The sequence below is a fragment of the Sardina pilchardus genome, chromosome 7, assembly GCF_963854185.1.
Source record: "Sardina pilchardus chromosome 7, fSarPil1.1, whole genome shotgun sequence".
Taxonomy (NCBI): domain Eukaryota; kingdom Metazoa; phylum Chordata; class Actinopteri; order Clupeiformes; family Clupeidae; genus Sardina; species Sardina pilchardus.
The window spans coordinates 3,230,704-3,253,289 of NC_085000.1; the positions used below are offsets into that span (position 1 = coordinate 3,230,704).

The 22,586-nt window shown below is 46.3% G+C and overlaps 1 protein-coding gene across 1 annotated transcript in view; it reads left to right on the forward strand.

Moving 5' to 3' along the window:
* Positions 1 to 18,939, forward strand: part of ccdc187 (coiled-coil domain containing 187) — a 39,663-nt gene extending 20,724 nt beyond the window's left edge. The window contains exons 4-13 of the mRNA XM_062540318.1: positions 26 to 143; positions 1,356 to 1,446; positions 10,780 to 10,858; positions 12,396 to 13,832; positions 15,237 to 15,352; positions 15,518 to 15,595; positions 15,902 to 16,030; positions 17,558 to 17,646; positions 18,289 to 18,386; positions 18,502 to 18,939. Of these exons, the coding sequence (XP_062396302.1) occupies positions 26 to 143; positions 1,356 to 1,446; positions 10,780 to 10,858; positions 12,396 to 13,832; positions 15,237 to 15,352; positions 15,518 to 15,595; positions 15,902 to 16,030; positions 17,558 to 17,646; positions 18,289 to 18,386; positions 18,502 to 18,668 (2,402 nt within the window). The 3' untranslated portion in view covers positions 18,669 to 18,939. The remainder of the gene's footprint in view (positions 1 to 25; positions 144 to 1,355; positions 1,447 to 10,779; positions 10,859 to 12,395; positions 13,833 to 15,236; positions 15,353 to 15,517; positions 15,596 to 15,901; positions 16,031 to 17,557; positions 17,647 to 18,288; positions 18,387 to 18,501) is intronic.
* Positions 18,940 to 22,586: the final 3,647 nt, after the last annotated feature.

The following is a 22,586-nucleotide window of genomic DNA, read 5'->3' on the forward strand; positions in this document are numbered from 1 at the left end:
GTGTGTGTGTGTGTGTGATTGAAAGTTGAGCAGTACTACAGTGCCAACGTGGAGAAGAACCAGCTGGTGCAGAGGGATATCCGGATCGCCCGCCGACTGCAGGACGAGGAGCACCACCAGCTGCAGCATCTCTCTCGCCAGCGGTGAGTGGAGCGCCACGTCCCGGTCTAGGGCTTGTGGGACGGGAACAAAAAGTAGATGGCAAACAGAGCAAATCAATTCAAAAGTGTTTATTTACAAAGAAAATATAATAATGAGAAAAATATAGTGGAACGGAAAAAAGTAAGACTGTCCAAAGAAAAGGCCGCAAAAAGAAGGCCAAGGCTATCCCCAGCCTTTTCCCCAACTCTCACTCGGAGAGCAGGCAGGAGAGACGCGGAGCGGCAGCCTTGTGAGTTGTGGCGAGGCAGCGGCCCAAAGAATACGAATGCCCAAGAACCAAGAACCTCCCTCTCGGACATAGGACACCTCTTTTAAAGGGCGGACGCCCCATTCATAACCCCCGGCAATTAGGTGTTGTTTGCCCACGGGATGATCTGAAATTAACAGAATCACAAGACACAGAGAGAAACAAGCAGACCAAAGCAAGCACACACAGAAAGAAACATATAGGGATGTAACAAGAGGAAGACCCCCCCCCCACACACACACACACACACACACACACACACACACACACACACACACACACACACACACACACACGTGGGCCCTGATCACACCGGGCCATGTCCTCAAACTGTTAATGGCACCTCATCGAAATTATTATATGCAGATTTTCCCATCAGACATCAGTGACACCCCTGCTGTTGCGTTGGCCCTCGCCAGGGTATAAGTAGACCCAAACCAGATGAAACCAAAGCAAAGCACATCAGTGATTTAGTGCTTTTACACAGTGACTCCCTCTTCATGTCCTTGACACTCCATCAGTCAGACAGCCCAGTAAATCCAGTGATGTTTTTGTTTTTCTGTCATTTTTAGTCTTTAAGTGGGCAGGACATTTTCAGACTCATTCTCAGCCCACACATTTGCCCTTAATCAGTCCTCTGTAGCTGTCAGTAGATGTACCAACTCAAGAGAGTCTCAGTGTAAGCACGCACGCATGTGTCCTCTAAGCACAGTCTCCCTGTTGTGCTGCTGGGTCTCTTAGCGCCGTTCAATTTGTATCCAAACGCTGGAAATGAGTCACTAGGAATAGTTTTAATGAGATGTTTTCCCATCGTAGCTCTTCATAAGTGTTTCTGCCTCTGACAGAAGTGTGAAGAATTCTGGATCTGTGCTGATTGTGTGTGTGTGTGTGTGTGTGTGTGTGTCTGCATGTGTGTATTTGTGTGTGTGTGTGTGTGTGCTGACAGAGAGGAGCAGGACTCTGAGTATGCACGCATAGTTCAGGAGGAGCTGCAGAGGTGTGCAGAGGAGGCCCACCGCAGGGAGGAGGAGGACCAGGTACACACACACACACACACACACACACACACACACTCATATGCACACCAGCCTCCTGATCCCGCTGTGGTTTTAAAGGAGCTTATTGAACCCAGATGAGTTTGCACCGTTTCACCCCATCATGCTGCTGACGTATTGCTACATGAAACATCATCATGGGAACGTTACTTACAAAGAACCAGTGCTGTCTGATTTACTCCCACAGCTGGAACACCCTGCCACACACACACACACACACACACACACACACACACACACACACACACACACACACACACACACACACACAGACACCCACGCACCCACCCACACAGGGGCTTATTTAACCCAGATGAGTTTGCACCATTTTGCCTCATCATGCCTCTGACATACTGCTGCATGAAACATTATGGGAACGTTGCCTGCAAAGAGCCGATGCTGTCTGATTTACTCCGACAGTTGGACCATCACACACACACACACACACACGCGCACGTACACACATTCACGCACACACAAGCTTCCGAGCATCAAAGTCACATAGGCAAAAAAAGAAGCTACTGCTTTAAATGACTTAATGTGCTCCAGATACCTGTTCTGGCATCCCACCATAAACACCCCGTTGGTCCCAGTCTGAGTGCTTGCTCATCGTTCTGGCTGCTGGAGCCCTTGCTCTTAATGCACAACTCAGACACGGGTGCTGATGGTCTAGTGCCCTTGGCTTTAGAGAGGGTGATTCAGGACCAAAGCAAGGCAAGGTACGCACACTCCTCCGATTTCATCCAGCTGGAATGCTTATTACAAGATCAGTTTATCCCTCGAGGGAGGGACATAATCACTCTGTTTTTTACCTTAATTATAGGGAGTGTGGATGACACATGGTGAGCTATTGTTTGTCACTGTCGTTAGTAGTGTAATTTCACTATGACTATTTCATAGTCATTAGATCAGTCTTGTTTTGATCAAGCTTTGCGTGCTTATTGTGTTGTGAGTAAAGTCTTGCTTGGCTTATTCTCAGGCCCCTAAGTTAAGTCTTCACAACAGCCTGTCTCACTCTCAACACAAAGGCTGCCTCTACAGTACCAACCGCCTTGACGAGGGTAAAGTTACAGTAGCATGCAAGAGAAGTTGTGAGCTTTGTCATCTGTTTAGTACAGCACACTAGGTAGCAGTTTCCCTGTGTGCAAACACCGCTGGTAGCCCGAGTACACAAACTGCAGTGGCTCTCAGTATAGTGGGATTGGCAGAGCAAACTTCCCTTGTATGCTTAAGACAACAGCATTGACCCTTACAACCACAAGAGGTGTGTGTGTGTGTGTGTGTGTGTGTGTGTGTGTGTGTGTGTGTGTGTGTGTGTGTGTGTGTGTGTGTGTGTGTGTGTGTGTGTGTGTGTGTGTGTGTGTGTGTGTGTGTGTGTGTGTGTGTGTGTGTGTGTGTGTGTGTGTGTGTGTGTGTGTGTGTGTGTGTGTGTGTGTGTGTGTGTGTGTGTGTGTGTGTCCTGCAGCTGTCTGTGCCCTGTGCTGCATCTGCCTCCCATCAGGACAGAAGGCCGTGTGTGGTGCTTCAGATGTGGGCGTTTTACAGCAAGATCTGTTTGAGATGGTGTCCTGTTTAACATGCAGGGGATGGCAGGGCTGGCATTTACAAGTGAAACTTTCCACTTTGCTAGCTGTGTGTTTGTCTGCTTTTGTACGTCTTCTCTGCCTCTGTGTAAATGTCGCGGCTTTGGCGGATGGCCTAGGGAGTCTTCCTGAAGGATGGTTTGAAGGCAGGGCTGGCTCATCCATAGAGGAGCGTTTCCATAGTGACTGAGTGGAGGTCATTTTTTGGGAGAGGAGTGTCTCTGAGATGGGTACGGGGTTAGCCCTCACATCAGAAGTGGGAGGTATAAGACAAGACTTATCAGCACACAACCACTCCTCATCAGTCAGATGATGTGGACTCTTAACAGGTTTGGACAAATATACGTATGCAGCATACCCTGAAGTTCCTTTACACAAAAGTGACTGATGTAGTCTTTAGCAGTAATTCTTTGTCCATTTTTTCCTACTACTGTGCTTCAGTCACTGAGTATAGAGCAACATTTTGCAGTGAAGCACACCTCACTACCTGATAATCTCCCATAGACATGTATGGGGTTAGTTCGTAACACATTGTCTACAATATTTCGCCCATTTCTTCTGCCAAAAGTTATGAATATATTATGCCAATCATGTGTGGTCATCCCACAACTGGAGCGAGCTTGGTGTCATGAAGCCTTGTGCACGTGCACTTCTGCCTGATAAGTGCCCAAAATGCGTTGCAATATGGCCACCGCGTGGAGGAACTTGCCTGAAAGGACTTTGGTGTTACTGATGTGATGTGATTTGTTACCGTCTCAGAAGTGAAGCTAATGCTTGAGCTAGCTTACAGACGCTCAGGAAGCATGGTGGTCTACAGGTACGGTTTTGACTGATCGGAATAGATGAGCCCCATCACACAAACCACAGCTCTGCATGGGTGCAGTTATAAACGCTGGGTGGAAACATTTCTGTTAGTCACAGAGCAGATCGTACTTGCATGTGTTCTCTTGAAAGATAACAAAGAAAAAAGAAAGAAAAGGGTTGTGTTTTATGTGAGTGTGTTGTGCACTTGTGTGGACAGGCTCCTTGGTGGTGGTAGAGAACAGGAGGTGTGGGTTGTGTGTGACTCATTGAAGACACAGGCCTGAACATTCACTAATACTGTGGGTGCCACTTCCTCCATTAATATTTCGAGGATAGTACTGTGGCCAAGTAGCAGTGCTTCGCCCCAATATATTCCCAAGTCAATACCGTAATTTCCCAACTATTATCCTTGGCTTATACATTGATTTTTCTAAATTTCTTGAGCTATGAGGTTAATACATGGGGGTAGTTAATATGGCATTAATATGGCTTTGTTTCTTTTAACTTGCATAAAACACTGTCCTGCGGCTCATACACAATGCGGCTAAGGAAATTACTGTATCTGCCTAGGAAGTCGCCTAGTCTTAATCTGCATTGCCATTTGTGTTTGTTGTGAAGACAGAGGCCACAAGATGTAATTACAGTAGGTATTTTTGTTGTTGTTGTCTCACACTTACTCACCACATGCTATCTGGCAACAAAGGATTCCATTCACTATGCTAAGCAAACCTAGCGGGGGCACTGCCAGACTACAACAGAGCATGTACGGAAACAAAAAAAAATTTTGCTCACTTCTCTAACTCTAGGGGAGACGATGAAATAATCCAGTTACGTCTGTGGCGTGTTCCTTTAATGACCCAATGTGTTGGCTTTGGCAGACCATATAATTAACCACCACACTCTTACCATGCGAACCAAGAGAAGCCGTTAATGGTTTAACATTCAGTGACCGCAGCCCTCCACATCAAGTCCTCTTTCCACCTGATGATGACTTCTAATTGTTTTCTTTGATGGCCACACTGAGGGCAATGGGAAAGCTCCTACTGTAGCACCACAGCACACAGCCAGTGCCAGCGCGAGTGGCTGTTTGCTGTTTTGAGGTATAAATATTTATGCACCCGCTGCGTGCTTTTAATTAAGTCCCCAGAAGCCGCCTGGGCTGCGTCATCTCAATCTCACCACCCCTGCCACGCTTCAGAGCCCAGGTGCCGTCTCAAGCTGATAATTGCGTGCTGAGGTCGTAGGTAGTGGCATGTTGTTGTTGTTTCAGCTAGAAAAACAGAGCGAGAGACCGGCCAACACACAGACACTGATTAGCAGACACAAAAATAGAGAAGGAGAGAAGGACTGTTATTGTTTTTCTGCGGTAAGGCACCCACAGTTTGCCATTTCTTGTACAGGCTGCCGAGGTGAAACCCCCCCAACACGATACTGGCAATGCTCGATTTTTCCGTTACGTTGGTGGCAAAGCCCTGAGCTCGTGCCCCTTTAGAGTGGGAGGTTTCAGCTGGTGGGCGCACCGCTAACTTTGTGGCATAACGCCAGTCCGGCTTTGTGTCCCAATGTGAAGACATTGGATGGTGCCGACCAGAGGATGGAGCGGGCAGGGATGCCAAGGGCCCGAAAAAATGGGCTCAGATGGCAGAGGAGGTGTGAGGGAATACAAGATCAGCTACATCTCTGAACCTCTGTGGTCTGTCTCCATCTGTTACTGCACATCAGGGATGAACATGAGCACCAGCCTGGTAGATTTCAGACACAAAGTAATAATTCAATATTGAGTGGCTGGTGACTATGACCAAAAATCTACCAGTGGCTGATGGATGTACTCATTTCCAAAACGTCATTTCCACCCCTGCTGCGCACCCAGTCAGGCTCTGTATTTTCAAAACTCATTTCTCTCTCCTCTCCTCTCCTCTCCTCTCCTCTTGTCTCTCTTTCTTTCTTTCTCTCTCTCTCTCTCTCTCTCTCTCTCTCTCTCTCTCTATCTATCTATCTCTCTCCCTCTCTCTCAATTCAATTGAATTAAATTCAAATGCGCTTTATTAGCATGACAAATATGTTTGCATTGCTAAAGCAGAACATTTAAACTCTCTCTCTCTCTCGCTCTCTTTACCCACTGCTTCAGTAGTCCCCCCTTATTCTGCCCCCATCCTCCTCTCTCTCTGTTTCTTTCCATGTCCCTCTGCACTCTCTCACTCTGTTGGACTCTCGCTCTCTTCAGAGTTTTTTTCCCCCCCAGCTGTTGGCTCGTAAAGAGTGAGAGCTCAGAATTCTCGGACACGTAGCTTGTTTCCCTTGGACTCAGCCTGAGCAGGAGGCGGTACAGCCTCTCTGTAACCATCAGTCCGTGCTCCCAGAGTGAACCCGCCTTTGTGTGGCCGTGCCAGCCCTGCCAGTCTACCCACCATGCCCGGCCCGCCCTCTGCACCCAGCTCGCTGCCAGTCTGCCTCACCTAAGGGGCTGGCACCGACAGACACATTGCCATCAGGCTGGCATCAAAGCTAGCACGAGGCTGAGTGCCACGCCTTCCTCCCTCGGCCACACCTGGGCCACATGCGGGAACTCGCCAGGTTCACTAATGAAGCCGTGGCCACCGCTGCGCCGACACCTCCCCCTGGTTGACCCGGCTTTGGAGCCCAAGAAAAGCCTTTGAACTACAGTAGGCGTGCGCCCCGTCCCAGCGTGTGGTGGAGGGTGCGTCGCTCGCCTGTGGGGCTTGCCGTAGGGAAGCCACTTCCTCCTGCCGTGCGCTGGCAGGTCACATTTGCATATTCAAATGCCTCGCCTCTTGGTGATGCCATTAGACCAGTAGACACAGGCAGACTCACATTCAGTCATGTTGACTTCCTCTGCTGCTTGGAGAGCTCAGTTACGCAAAAGCGGCTGGTGAATAGTTACAGTATGACTTTCGTTTGTCTGGAATCAAGCGGTGCATTTTGTTTTCATGTGGTGAACCGAAAGTGTTCAGTTGTGCCATTATTATGTAGATTTGAGAATATTTTCATCTCTAGAAAGCTGTTTGTAAAACCACATGGATGGGAATATCCAGTATGACTGTTTGTGGTTTTAGCAGGTCTAAGTGGTTTGATTTTGTCGTACAAATAGGGCAATGTCCCAATGACATCTTGTGGCTAGGGGTGGAATTACATGTAACTTCTGCTTTGAGGTCTTCAACTTTTTCACTCTGATAATTTCGTCTCATGGTCTCATGCGGCCCAGTCTGAACAGAGCGCTATCCGATTTGGACACTTGCTAAAAACAGTGTGGACAGTCAGCCCAAAAACATGAGTATGAGAAGGAATCAGATTTGAATCAGATTCGCCTGCAGTCTGAACGCAGCCTTAGTCATTTCCATTCCACTCATTATAGGCCAAATACCAGCTGAGAACAGTTGCATCGTTTTTTGAGGGGCATCCATTTTTAGATTAAATGATGTGCTTACGTAATTGCTAAAGGGTTCTCCAATGTTTTCTCAGTTAGCCATTTAAAATGATATCAGAGTAGTAAACAGAATGTGCCTTTGGAACATTGGGTGGCAATGTAGATATTGCTTTAAAGATCAGCCATCCCTTCTACTATAGTCAAGAAACATTTTGCAATAATATAAGTACATAATATAAGCTCATAATGTAAGCTGAAACCTGCTGCCCTGATTCTTTTATTTTATTTAAACAATGCAACTAATCGCAGCTGGTGACCCCAAACCACTGACCGGTAGTGTATATGAAGACCCAGACATATGCACATGACTAGTCAAATGTTTAGAAACATCTACTCATTTATGTCTTTCTCCTTCTGACTCTTGACACACTGTAAAAGAAAATTGAAACAAACTGAACAAAACTATGTTCACGCACGTGAATTAAAAAGCATTCCACATGACTGTCTCATGAAGCTGGTCATAGTGATACTGCTATTGTGTAAAGCAGTCATGAGGGTAGTTAAAGGCTATTGTGAAGAATCTAATACACAACGCACATTTCGTTTTTCAACGTAAGAAAGCAAAGAATGTTTCATGAATTAAAACCTTCAAAGCGTTCCATTTACCTTTTTGACTACTTTGTATACTATCAACATCATCATAACTAGCTTTAGTCCGGGCCATAAATTCAAATTATGTAACCCTGTAGGCATTTTTGAGGAAAAGTTATTGGAAATGATTAAGTTAAGTTAAGAAAAGTTAAGTGTCTTCTGAATATTAATAAAAAAAAATATTGATTACCTTCTTTACAGATTCAAAAGTTTTTACTTAGGCAATTTTGGATATCTTTTTATCATTCAATAAAACATAGATATCTGTCAGTGGTCTATAAATATCGATTTTTGCTAAGTTTTATGTATAAAATGTTTTATTAAGACTGATCTATAGATGAATAAATAAATACTTGTTACCCACATCTAGAGCATTTGATGTAGGTAAGTGCTACGGAAGTGTTTCAAAATGTGAAGAAAAATTAATTCTAAGGAAACTTACTTTTACAGTGGTGACAGTTACTCATGACGCCCCTTCTCCCAAAAAAATCCCTCTCTCTCAGCCTCATTGTGGTAGCTCTGTCTAGCCCAGTCTACCCTGAGTTGACCCCACATGCAGTTCTACATAGCCCATTTTGTCCAATTATTGCCTTTGCCTGCAATCCGTGATGATCTGGCAGGGACACACCTTTGCACACCCTTGTTACTCAGCATTTGATGGGCATGCACAAACTCTACACATTTGCACAAATTTGTGCACTCCACATGATGGGGTTTCTCAAATGATTGTGAAAGTCTACACACAATGTTCATTGTTCATTCACCCTCCTCTGTATTTCATAAGAATTCCACCCACGACCGTTGGCAGTTTTAAACTCTGCTCTGAGTCAGGAGATAATAAAACACGCCATCCACCCAATTCCTGCATTTAGACAGACCGAGGGTGTTTTACAGCAAATGACTGCATCACAGAATGCCAGCAGGATTCTTTCAACCGCTTTGTGGGATTTCATGCTGCATCATCTACATCCTCTCTGCCAACATAAAGTGTTGACCTCATGGCCCAAGCGCAAGTGTCCCACAGGGGCAGCTGTGGCTACAGACTGTTTTGTCTGCTCCGGGGCTCAAACAGAGGGCCATGTACTGTCAGAGTGGACTTTGGAGGTTATCACTTCAGCATTCAAGGCATCAAGTGTACTACCAGCACTTAATGGTTGTGTTGCAGCTGCTGGAAGAGCATCTCTGTTATCTCACATCTGTTTAAGTGCAAGCTGTGCTTTGTGCAATATACCTTTGCCCACATTTATAACTGCCACTGGTAGCCTGCTCTGTCTGCTCAGCTTCACGTGCGTGACTGGTGAAAGTCTGTATTCAATATGTGCTAGGTTGTCAGTTTGTGTTCATGACTCTGATGGCAGTTTAATACAAGACATGGTTGTCCACCGTCACCAATGAGGCGCTGCACGCTATACATGTTGCCATTGGTTAACATTGAGTGAACTCACCTAAAAATCACATAGAAACCGCACAAATGCCTACTTCATGAGATGGTCATGTCAAATTCTTATTGATTAACATGAGTGAATGAATAGTAGCTTAGAAGTGCTCAACATGTAGAAGAGCTTTTAAGCTTTGAAGAGCTTAAAATGTGAAACGTTTCACTTTGTTTACTCTGTTTTCCCCCTACCTAACACCTTGTGTGTTATTTCATAGTTGTGAGTTTTCAGTCTTGCTCTACAATGTAAGACTACTCAGAAAAAGAGATCTACATACAAGGAGGTGTGTCCAAGCATTTTACTGGTAGTATGACTGGTAGGCCAGTTTCCCAGACACATTTGGCCTTTTTTTGTTGGTGAAGATCTTGATGTCACTTGTGTGAGACATGTGTGGGATCAGTCTTAAGCCATGTTGGAGAAACCGCCCATTGGTGAACATAATATGCCTTTTGTGCAAGTTTGAAAAAGCTGATGAAACTTAAGTTAGCATATCATAATGATGGAATTGCCCTGTCTGAATGGTTACAGTACATGTACAGGCTTCTACAGTAAATGGCCTTTTGCAGTGCAGAGGCAGGTGGAAAGTTAGTGGAAAGCACAGTCATCACTGTGAGACCACCCACAGATATGTATAGCCATGCCATACACACACACACACGCACACACACACACACACACACACTCACACAGTCTCTGAGCTGTGTAGGTCAGACATAAAGGCTATTTGAGCTGTGTGTCTGAGATGTGAGATGATGGGTTGAGGTGTAAGAGAGAGAGAGGAGTGTGGTGGTGGCGGGCGGCAGCAGCAGCGACACCACAAGGCCTTTGACAGTCGGAAATTCCCCTGTGTGACGTCACGCGTGACACGACTTGTGCGCGGGTGGGTTTTGCGTTGAGAGCCTAGGCGTTCGAAATTCACATACAGAGGGGGTGAGAGGGTGGAGATGACTTAAGAGTGTTAGATTTGGTCAAGCCCCCACCCCCCCACCCCCACCCCCTCTTACCCTCTCACTACCATCACTCGTCTTGTACTTCTAGTTTGGGTGGGCTTCATCGGTGCAAAGCACAGTTTCATCTTGCCCACACACACACACACACACACACACGTACGCACACACACAGGTGTGAACGCTGTAGACAGCAACTCTGTGCACTTCCACTGCAGTTCTGTCAATGCTCTTCTCCTCTGTCCCTGCACGTACATGTTACAAAAGGCTGCTAAGAAGGCAAAGGAAATGTTCACTCTCAAATGGAACGGTCACTGGTAGTCTATCAAATAAAAAGATACTGTAAATGGCTCTGTGTTGGCGTTTCTTTCTTTTTTTTTTCTCCCAGACAGCCTGATAAAATCTCTTACTAATGATCTAAATATGTCTCATGAGCGTGTTCCTTATCTGTGAGGTTCTCACGGATCACATGTTAGTTCTTAGTTCTTTTTTTTTTCTCTCTCTCACAGGAAATCGCTAAGCGTATACAGGAAGAGGAAGAACTTCGCGCCAGACGGAGGGGTGGCTGTCACTCGAGTGCAAGCCGAGGTATACTCACACTCCTAACACAACACTTAGAACAGGTCACCCTCTCCAATCACTGCATACTGTGCTAGGGGACAAGAAAGGAGCCAATCTATGTGTTGAGCATTGAAGTATTTTGGTGTTTGTGTGTACGTGTCTGTATCTGTGTGTGTGTGTGTGTGTGTGTGCGCGCATGCTTTGCTGTGTCAGAGCCGATCAGCACTATTGGCAATTGGCACGCAGTGTGTCTCACATCACTTTCTCATTCCATCACACGCGTGACTCAGCTTGTGCAGGCCACGTGGCTCGCTCTCCTGCACTCTATCTTCTCAGAGCAGCTGATCTCTATCCTCAGCATTCATCAGGTCTTATGACGCCGCAATATCGCCATTATCGAGGTGACTCAAAGCTGTGACGCAACGATTGATAAAGAGCGAGTCAAGCGACTGAGTCATAGCGGTGTGCATCCTAGCATTTCCAAGCGTCATCAAATCAGATGATTTGAGAGAGACGTCTAAACTTGACATTTGAAATGAAGTCTTTGAAATGACCTCAAATGTTCCAAATGTTCAAGATTAGTAGTGGACTTCTTCTCGGAGCTCCTTCTCATTTGTGTGCAGTTTTCTGTTCCTCTTGTCCTATATCCATCTCTGCCTGATTCTATTTTGGGTAGCATTGTTTAAAAAAAAAAAGCCTCGTGCAGCAAAGTTAGTCAGCAGTTCAGCTGTCCTGTACAGCCAAAACATCTGTCTCTCAAATCATAGCGCTATTGTCTGCTAGAAGACAAGGTTTTGTCTTGAGAGCTGGCAGAAGGAAGGGGGGGAAAACATGAGTGGCGTGATCCTTCGTCCTCAGGCGACCCAAACAAACCTCCTGTTGTCTAGACCATCATCAGCGATGCCTGTGTGTGTCTGCCTTTGACGCCCTCGTGGTCTTCCTCAGTGGGGGTGAACACCGCTTTGCTTTGATGACAAAATGTAAATGATGAGATTCAGTAAAAGAAAAAACACCTCAGTGTGTGTGTGATCTTGGTAAGATGGGTAATTCCAGCAGTATGTTTGGGTGACCTGGGTAGGCCTGTTAAACACACTGGTTTTGCATAGTATCCTGGGTGCTTTCTGGCTGTCACCTACCTCATTATCTCCCGTCATTTTACTTCTGCTTTCTTACATACCATGCTTAGTGCTGGCAGAATGTTGTTGTTGTTGTTGTTGTTATTTGTTGTTTATATTCCAGTTAGGTTCTTGCTCATTTTGTCAGACTTTCAGTTTCATGCAGCTAAATACCAGACTAACAGCATTAAAGCATGCCTGCCTGAAGGCCTTCCCTTGACTGTTGGCTGCCCTGCAGAGCCACGATGACTCCACACTGCTGTGTCATCTCTCAGTGTGTACTGAATGTTTAGACTGACCTTTGTGCTAACTTGTAACACCTGCCCACACCTAACCGCTAACACTAACCCCACCCCACCTCACCCTCACCCCACCCTCACCCCACCTTACTTACTCCATCATCCCCTCCTGCTTTGTGTTTGTTTGCATGGTCATGGCTTTGACTAAAGATGGCACCGGTCCAGGTTCCTCATATCCAACCCACCCTGATCACGCCTGGGCTTGTGAGCATGACAGGCCCTCGCGTCACTGGCACCCACCCAGAGACAGACGCTCTCCCTCCCTCTCGCCTTCCCCATCGCCCTCTCCTCCCTCGGATTCGGAATACGGGCCTGTCCGTTATCCCCATGACCGGTATCCCAATGATCCCAATGACCGGAATCCCAATGAACGTTATCCCAATGACCGGTATCCCAATGATCCCAATGACCAGAATCCCAATGACCAGTATCCCAATGACCGGTATGCCAATGAGCGGTTCCCCGATGACCGGTTCACCGATGACCAGTTTCCCGACGACAGGCCTGCGAGGCGGAGGAGCCGGCCGAGCCCGGTGGTGGGCCCGGCGGAGACGGTGGCGCCGGGCGCTCCCTTCTCGGGCAGCTGGGCGGACGCCCTGCGGCTGATCAAGCAGGACATGAGCGAGCAGGGCTACGCCAGCGGCAGCTCCGAGGACGAGCTGCCCGCCTCGCCCCTCCGCCGCCTGGAGAGGGTGGTGCTGAGCAGGGAGCAGGAAGCCGCCGCCGAGCGCCACCCGAGCCGCCAGAGCGGCTGCCGTGCGGGGGACCGGGGGGAGGACGGGCGCAGCGGCTCGGGCCACGGAGACGAGCGAGGGTGGAGGTCAGAGCCCCGGGCTCTGAGGCACTCGGCCAGCGTCCGCCACAGCTCCGCGAGCGACTGGCGGCCAACTCGACCGCTGGAGCGTGTGGGCAGCTGGGCCTCGAGCCACAGCAGCGACAAGCACGTCCACTTCCAAGACGACAGGAGGCGCTCTAACGGCTACCACCGCGACGGCAGACGAGCGTACGAAGGAAGCTACGAAGGCTTCAGGGAAAACGGTGGCGCGGCGAGCTACAACGGAGAGTCCCGGCTGGCGAACGGCCGAAGCAGAGGCCAGCAGACGTATCCAAGCGATTACGACGGGAACCGCCCACAGCAGGTTCCGCCCTTGCAAAGGAGCGCCTTCGCCAGGCGCAGTTACCACGGCGACGCCAGGCGGAGCCATAGACACTCCTTCCGGGACGGCCGCGGCAACGGCTACCACCGGAACGGCACCGGCACCCCCGCCGCGCGCTGCATCCCAGAGGAGCGCGGAGAAGAGCCGGCGGAGGCTTCCGGCCCGAGGGAGCGGTCATCCTGGGACCGGCGGAGCTGCCGGAGCTCCAGGGAGCACAGAGGCCGCCCCGACTACGCCGGGCAGCGTCCGGCCGCGGGCAGAGAGGAGGGGGACGGCTGGAGAGCTCGGCGCTGGCACAGTGAGCGCAGGCCGGCGGGGCACTGGCATCGGGGGCCGGGCGGCGAGGATGGGGTCAGCTCGGGGGAGGAGGGCGCGTGGGAGAGGAGAGCGGACAGTCACACCGCACCTTCACACAGAAGCGCCGACACAGGTAACCCTGGCGCCGTGGCTCAACCCTCTTGGCTCAATCCTCTTCTCTAACCGACCGACCGGCCTGTCCTGTCCTGATCTGTCCTGACCTGACCTGACCTGACCTGACCTTCCTGTCTGTCATTGCTGCATCTGTAGATCTTGATATCACAGCCTCTGCTTGTCATCTGTCTGCTCTCTTTCATCACATCAAAGCTTACCATGTCTTTGATCTTAACTCAGCAATCCATATAAGGGATGGGATTTGTGTGTGTGTGTGTGTGTGTGGGGTTTTTTTTTCCTCTCTGGTGGTTTGTGTAGGCTATATATGTGTATATAAACCCAGAGCTGCTTTGGAATTGGGTGTTTACATGTGCATTAAAAAAAGAAAGCCAAATGAAATCTTGAAGCATTTAAAATTTGAATTTCTCTTTTTGTACATTCCATTCTTCTTGGGTTCTAAAATAGATAATTTCCATAGTCCATTTTCTCTCTCTTCAATCACTTGCTGCTCCAGTCATGTCCAATCCATTGACTGAGTGATCCTAATCGTGTTTCATGCTACAGATCAGCTCAGTTGGTGCTGTTTTCTTCACACCTCCCTTCCTTACTTCTACATCGTTTTTTTCAACGATGATCATATCTGTCCTACATTAGTCTGTTGATTGTACGTCATGGACTTTATTCTGTGGCTAGGGGTGTGGGGTCATGTATCGCTATCAAGATCAAGGCCGATGCTGGCGTGATGAGGAGTGTAGAATTAATGTAAAATAGCTGTAACAATAGAGTGGAAACAACAACAACACTTTTTATAGGAACTTTTAGAAGGTCATGATGCTGCTGGGTCCTTTTTTTGTTGCACGGATTGGTAAATACCAAGCTCTCATTGGAGTTCCAGGAAGTCAGAAATATGTTAGTTCAATAAGGAACACAACACATTTAGGAGTATTTGGAAAAAATACTATAGTTAAAGCTACTTTTCCATACCCGTTCCCCTTTCTGGTGGTGATGTTTAAATTTGGTACATAATGATTCTGATTAAATGCGTTCTTTTAAGCGCCGTGTGGCTTTTCCACAGTACTGTACAGTATGTGTCAGAGATTTCCCTTTGCGACAGTAAATGGACCAGACTCAGCTTGTCACTGACACAATCTGGTTGCTTTTACCACATCCTCCAAAGTTGTGCTTTTCCACGCCGGGGCCGAGCAGCAGACCAGCAGCACCCTCTGACCCTGTTCTTTTCCCTTCTTCTCCGTAAAGGAAAGCGTAACGCTCATGAGCATAACCAATCGTTCTCTGAAGGAGAACGCAAGGTGTTAACCAAAGGGAATGACACTCCTCGATCGACGTGATCGAGGACTGCATTCCCGTTGGTTAACGTCGAGTAGTTCGACTGATGGAGAACCTCTCTCCTCCGCGTCCACAGGTGTGCCCGTGAGGCCGAAGGGCGCCCCCCTGGCCATGGGGGACCTGCAGCAGGTGCTGCTGGACGAGGAGTTGGCGCGCAGGCTCCAGGAGGAGGAAGAGCGGCTCCTCCGAAGGGTGGGTTGTTGCCCCTTCTGCCCTTTGGTGATCACTGGCCCCTACGCTGCGGATATCCCTGCGGAAGTCTGCTGGGAAAGGCTCTGAGTGATAGCATGATTTGTGTTTCTTGGCTCTGTGTTTCGCCGCGTCTCAGCTGTTCCTGTTTGCATTTCATTTCCACAGAGCCCCAGGCAGTCATCCCCTCCAAGAAGGGTTTGTGCGGAGGGGGACTTCAGGGTTGCTCAAGAGGCCCAGGATGAGGTGAGAGGCCTCTCCCCGCCCATTCCACTCCATTCCACAGTACTGTATTGTGTGACAAGGATGGGGGTGGTCTTGATGGGAAGAATGCAATTTGTACACTCCCCTCCCCTTGGATTGGATTTCCACTGATTGTGTGTGTGTGTGTGTGTGTGTGTGTGTGTGTGTGTGTGTGTGTGTGTGTGTGTGTGTGTGTGTGTGTGTGTGTGTGTGTGTGTGTGTGTGTGTGTGTGTGTGTGTGTGTGTGTGTGTGTGTGTGTGTGTGTGTGTGTGTGTGTGTGTGTGTGTGTGTGTGTGTGTGTGTTGTAGGAAATTGCACGTTTCATGCAGAAACAGGAAATAAAGGCCAAGCGTGGCTGGATGGAAGCGGAGGCCCCGGGGTCGAGTCCTGATGCTCACGACCACTGCAGCGACCGAAGAGCTGCCAGGCAGAGACAGGTAACCCCCCCATACACACACACCTCCACCTTCCTCAAAGCACCCTGACACTTTACAATAATTTTACTCGACTCTATCATAACAATTCATCCCATGTCTGATATCTCACCTACTCCAGCTATTACAAAGTTCCACCGTTTCTGAAGAACATTAGCTGCCAGCAGGAAATCTAAGTTTATTGCCTGTTTATTGTTCCCTGGTAGAGTGGATCATTTTCTCCAATTATCAACACCACATGCCATTGAATTGGTGCTACACTAATGATTCTGTTGTTCTGTTCAGAAGTTTCTGAGGAATTGTATTTGTTAGAGAGGGATACACCATGACAATAACTGACTCACTCATGATTTAATGACACCAATATGACACCAATTCAGCCCATTTTTATCATCTTATTCCACGGAAGAATGACAACATTAGGGTACAGCATCTGACCCCTTTTAGATTACAAAAATGATCCACTTCTCAAAAGTGGGATACGCCGGAATACACAGACGGCCTTTTTGAAGAGTGTTCACTAACGAAGAAGTGAGGAGGAGGAGTTCTCACCCAAGTAGTGGTGCTGGCCAGGAGGTTATGAAATGATAGAGAGTAGCCGCACACTTTGATCTTTTTATACAGGCTTTTTAGACTTTAGTAAGAGAATCCCGCACACTGTCCATTACGCATGCATACATTTATTTGCAACGTTTCGGTCATAGACCTTCCTCAGGTGAAATTCAAACTCTTTCACAAGTTTAACTGGGTAACCTATTCCAACGCACCTGTCCCTACAAAAGAGGTGTGCAAAAGCGTTTGGTAAACTACACTTTAGTAAGACTCGCGCCTTGCCAAACAGCCTTTGGCAACGTTGAAAGTTCAAGTGCCCAAATAGACTAATGTGCCTCAGAGTCTGTAGTGAGATTCTGCTTCATAATGGAACGACATGGACGTGTTTTTCTTGCAGTCACTGAGTACTACTGGAAAAATAATAATTGGTGCAACCCACTAGCTTGAGTTGACAACAGCTAGTAGTAGGTTAGACTAGTAGTCTAGATTCATAAAATAACGAATTGCATAATGTTTGACATTTTTGCTTGTCAAGTATTTGTCTAGTTAGAAAACTCGCAAGAAGCCTTGCTATAAATGATGAATCTAAATGAAGGCTGTAGTTACAAAAGCACTGTCCTATTCAGCTGTAAACAAATGACCATAAGGTGCTGATGGCATCTAACCTGCTACAACCAGATCCAAAAGCTGGTAGCGTAGTGGTTAAGGAGCTGGGCTAGTGTGCAGTAGCCTAAAAAGATGTGGGTTCAATTCCACCGTTGTGCCCTTGAGGAAGGTGCTTAACCCCAACTTGCTCTGGGGACAATGTAGTCTCTTGTCGTTGAAATTGGCATGTGTATGTCACTATTGGATGAAAAGTGTCTGCTAAGTGAATAAAAATGTAACATGTAAATAGGAGGTGGGAGCCAGACTGGCGTGGATGCAGTGATTCTTGAAAACAAAGCTGTGTCATAACACAAGTGTATTGCTTTCTTGTAGAGGGAAAGACTTGACTCCCAAGGCCTGCCTTCACCGCCAGAGGACTATCAACCTGACGAACAATCCCCCAGCCCAGTCGGCGTGGCAGCGTGAGTTAGTTGCCATGGTTTTGCTTTCCATAATAAATGAGTGAGGAAGTGAGAGATGCCCTCGTAAGGGTGTATTTCAGTGCGTAGGCGTTAGAGAACTCCTCTCTTGTTTGATTGTTGCGTAACTGTGTTGCCGCCAATATAGTAACTGTATCTAGGCCAGCCAGAAACGCTCATACAAGTGTGTCAGTGTGCTGAGGCGGACATTCCTGGGTCAAAAGAGTAAAAGTCCTGCCAAGTATTTGATTCAACCATTTTGGAAAACAGCTCATCCTAATTAGCTGCCAGGTAGATCAGATAATTAGCGATATCACCCGTGTTAAGTGCACAGGTAGAAAAAATATATGGCAGGACTTTTACTCTTTGGAACCAGGAATGTCCGCCTCTGTCAGTGTTTGAGTGTAGCCATGCAGCCATTCCATTCATCGTAGTTCTTTCCACTGCCTGTATACATTGACATGGCTTAGGAGCTGGGCTAGCATGCAGTAGCCTGAATAAGTAGTGGGCACAATTCCTGGCTTCTTCCACCATTGTGCCCTAGAGCAAGGCACTTACTGTAGCACCACATTGTACCCAGAGCAACTTGGGGTTTGTTTTGTGCCCCCGCACTGCAATATCAACATCAATGTCATTTCCCTCCAGTCAGCAGCAGCCACCTGCCATGAATATAGCCGAAGCCCTGGACCCAACATTCCAGGCCAAGAGGATGGAAAACTTTCAAGTGGGACAGCCAGGTCTTGGTAGGACTCCCAAGTTCTGACCGCTAAAAACCATAGTCTTACAGGAAGATGAATGACTCCTCCTCTAACACGGCTTCTTCTGTCGTCTTTTTTTGTGTTTTGGGTCTTTTTTTAGGTATGTCTGAAGGTCTGCCGCAGGCTCAGTCAGGCTGCTACAACGCGACAGAGCAGCCTGCCTTTGTCCAGCCCACCAAACGGCCAAACGAAACCAAGCCGGGCCGAGCAAAAGCCAAAGAGAAGAAGGAGAATGCCAAGCAGAAAGAGAACTGCAAGCAGCAGTGATACTGGCCACCGTCATTCAGTTCCTACACACTCAGTCCAGTACAACATGTTTGTACAGCAGCTGTTATTACGTACCCTTCCTCCCAGCGGAGTTCAGTTACAGAAATGCTCAGTTCACGGAAGCTATTCACCCCCGGCCCCCGGTCTGATTTTCTTGCGTTGGGTTTTGGCCTTAACCTCTTAGAAATGTACTGTTTCAGAGGCATGAGAATTTAAAGGGGATAATTGATTTAGCAGAACATGAAATCGAAAGTAAATATTATAAAGTTAATATTGAACATATGTTCTGTTCTGTACTATAGTCAACTGCCATACTCGGGTGGTCTTTCCAGGGCATTGAGTTCATTTCAGGAAAGTTGCAATACCAGTCTACCGTTCCAAAAGCAGTCAAATCCTTTTTATTATGAAGTTTAAGTTATTTCAACAACTGGCAACTCTTCACATATTCAACTATGTGAGTGTAGCCAACATAATTATGGGTGACCTTTTGGTTGAATGCAAGAGGTCCTCAAACCATGCATGTAGCATTTGTAGTTATTTAAAGGGACACTTCACCGATTAGCATTAAGCTTTGTATCTTTAGAAATCAGTCATGTTTTTGAATGGTCGTGCATCTCTCCCTCAGTTTGCCTTGAGATGGGAGAAATACGGATTTCAAAGTTGGACTTCCTGCTTTCAATGATGTAAAAATCATCATTTTACATCATTGAAAGCAGGAAGTCCTATTCATGGGTTTCATTGAAATCCGTATTTCTCCCATCTCAAGGCAAACTGACGGAATGATGCATGACCATTCAAAAACATGATTGGTTTTTGTAAAGATACAAAGCTTAATGCTAATCGTGAAATACAGACCATCTATCAAAAGGTTGTTTATATTCAATTGTAAGACTCAAACAATAGCCAGTATCATATTGTGAGGGATTTTGTATTATGCTTTTTGTTTACTCAGTTGAGATATATACAGTGGGGCTCAAAGGTATTGAACCCATGCTGAAGTTGACTAAAAAGAGGGATATAAAATTGTCTTTTGGAAATTGATGTTAGTGTCTTACAGTAAATAAAAGATAGGAAATATCCAACCTTTAAGGTCACCAATTTTCTTTGTGAATGAATAATGTATCATAAATAAGTAAATGTTTAGGGGTCATAAGTATTTGCACCCCTATGTTAGATTCCCATAGAGGCAGGCAGATGTTTGTTTTTTAAAGCCCAGTTATTTCATGGATCCAGGATACTATGCATCTTGATAAAGCTCACTTGGCCTTTGGAATTAAAATAGCCCCACAACATCACATACCTTCCACCATACCTAGAGATTGGTATGTTTGTTTTTTTGTTTTCAGTTAGCCTATTAGCAGGTTTGATTTACATTAAGCTCAATGAGCATGAAACCAGCTAATAGGCTAACTGAAAAAAAAACACCATGCCAATCTCTAGGTTAAAAAGAGGTATATTACTCTTTTTAGCCAACTTAAGCATGGGTTCAAATACTTTTGAGCCCCACTATATTTTTACACTAAACCAGTGCTACTAACCAGTGCAGAAAATTATTTAATAGTAAATTGTTTGTACTGTAAGTAATATTTCTCATTTTCATTGAAGAGGGAGATGGAGGGAGATTGAGGGGAGTTATGTCAAAATACACACTAGAATATACACCAGAAGACATGATCACTGATTTTCAGGGTAGACTCATTGTGGACTGTTGACGGTCACTGGAATTGCCTGTGCAAAGCTGGCTGCTTGTGGTCAAGTCAATAGGTCCAAGGCATGCAGGTGTCTGTCCATATCAAGGCTGGAAGCACCTGGCAAAGCCTGACATCGCATTGTGCATTTTCCAGCATCTGTGTTCTCGTGTCACCAGTCACGATTTCCCCTCAGTGTAAGATCACTTAGTGGAAATGCTGAGTGGAAATGCCAGAAGGACCCGTCATTGGAATGCAAGTCTCCCTACACTCCCTGATTGAAGGGAATGTGTGTGGGATGGGAACCCTTATTTTTTGAATGGTAGGCTCAAGGTTAATTGTAGGGAGAACCAACAGTATTTTGATAAGAGAGACATCTGGTCTGTTACAGCCTGTAATTGTGAAAGTGTTTCACTCAGCAAAATTGCTAGCATAAAGATATGCTTTCAATATGGAACCCAACCAGCTGAATAATATTTCTTATCTCAGAATGTTTTGTTATCTTCTGTTCAAGGGTGGGGGGTCAATTTATGTGTTCCTCACAGAACTGTCAGTTAAAGAGAATACAAAAATTGAGTTGTCTGTTTCAGTGTTTTGCATGTGACCACAATCATTGAGGATTCCACAACTGACATCACAGACCCCAAATCCAGTTCCTACTGCAAACTTGTAAAATTCCATGTCTTCTCCCTGATTGAATTTCTAAGACCTGCTACACTAAATTGGCAAAAGTCCAGTCTCCTGCCTTGACTCACATATGAACTTCAGTGATATCCCATTGTTAATCCACAGGGTTTAATATGATGTCCGCTCACCCTTTGCACATACAGCTTCAACAATTCTGGGAAGGCTTTCAGGTTTAAGAGTGTGTTTATGGGAATTTTTGACCATTCTTCCAGAAGTGCATTTGTGAAGTCACACACTGATGTTGGACGAGGAAACTGGCTCTCAGTCTCTATGCTAATTCATCCCAAAGGTGTTCTATTGGGTTGAGGTCAGGATCTATCCTTCCTTCCTTCCTCGGTCCTCCAGCTTGTTCCCACTGAGCTATAAAGAACACTGGATAGAGTCGACAATCCCTTTGTAGCCGCCCCATCATTCTCTATCTAGACCAGTGGGAGCGAGGACCAAGGAAGGGAGGATGGATAAAAAGATGAATGAGAGGGGCCCCATGTCTTTATGGACCTTGCTTTGTACACTGGTGCACAGTCATGCTGGAACAGGAAGGGGCCATACCCAAACTGTTCCCGCAAAGTTGGGAGCATGAAGCATTCAGAGTTCCTTTCACTAACGTAAGGGGCCAAGCCCAGCTCGGGGATGGCACCTTCCTGTTCCAACATGACTTTACATCAGTGCACAAACTAAGCTATCCGTTTTATTGGATAATGGCCATAATCAGAGTATGGGAGGCTATAGGCTATAGTCAAAACTAGGCCTGTCAAAATAACTGATTAATTTAGATCAATTAATTTGAGATAAAATAACTGATTTAAAAAATTAATGCAGATTAATCGATGACCTTTGACCCGGAGCCATTCTAGTCAGTAACCATTACACCGTAAAATGGGGAGACGAGAATGTGCTGCCTGGATCATTGATTGGCACATTTACTTTAAAAAAAACGGCCTGACGGAGTTAAAAAGAAAGTGTTGATTAAAACAAAGTCCTTTGCAATGTCTGCAGCACAGAATTTGCATATCACCGGAGTTTGTTAACTCATTACTGCAAAGACATACTGTAGTGTTGACATTGCAATTTTGCGATTACATTTTTATATGCGATTAATTTAGATTAATTAATCACAGAGTATGTAATTAATTCGATTAAAAATTTTAATCGTTTGACAGCCCTAGTCAAAACACGACCAGTGGAAAACATCACACAGAGCAGCAGCAATTTATCCAAGATCCAAGTCACTTCTGGAGTGAAGGGGAAACCAATTTTATGCTTCATGAGATGAAACCCTTAATATATTCCTGAAGAGATAAAGAAATGGGGTGTTTTGAGTTGATAGAAATTCAATTAATGGAAAGAACCAGGTTTTTCTGATTCTCATTACTGAAGTGCATGTAAATGCGTCAGATCAGATTATTACCATAGTCTGATTATTCCCAGTTATCTGATTATTATGGTCATGTGAACGGGCTCATTCATATGGATAGCATACCAGAGCACACATTCATACTGATAGCATGCTAGATCACACATTCATGTTGATAGAATACGAGAG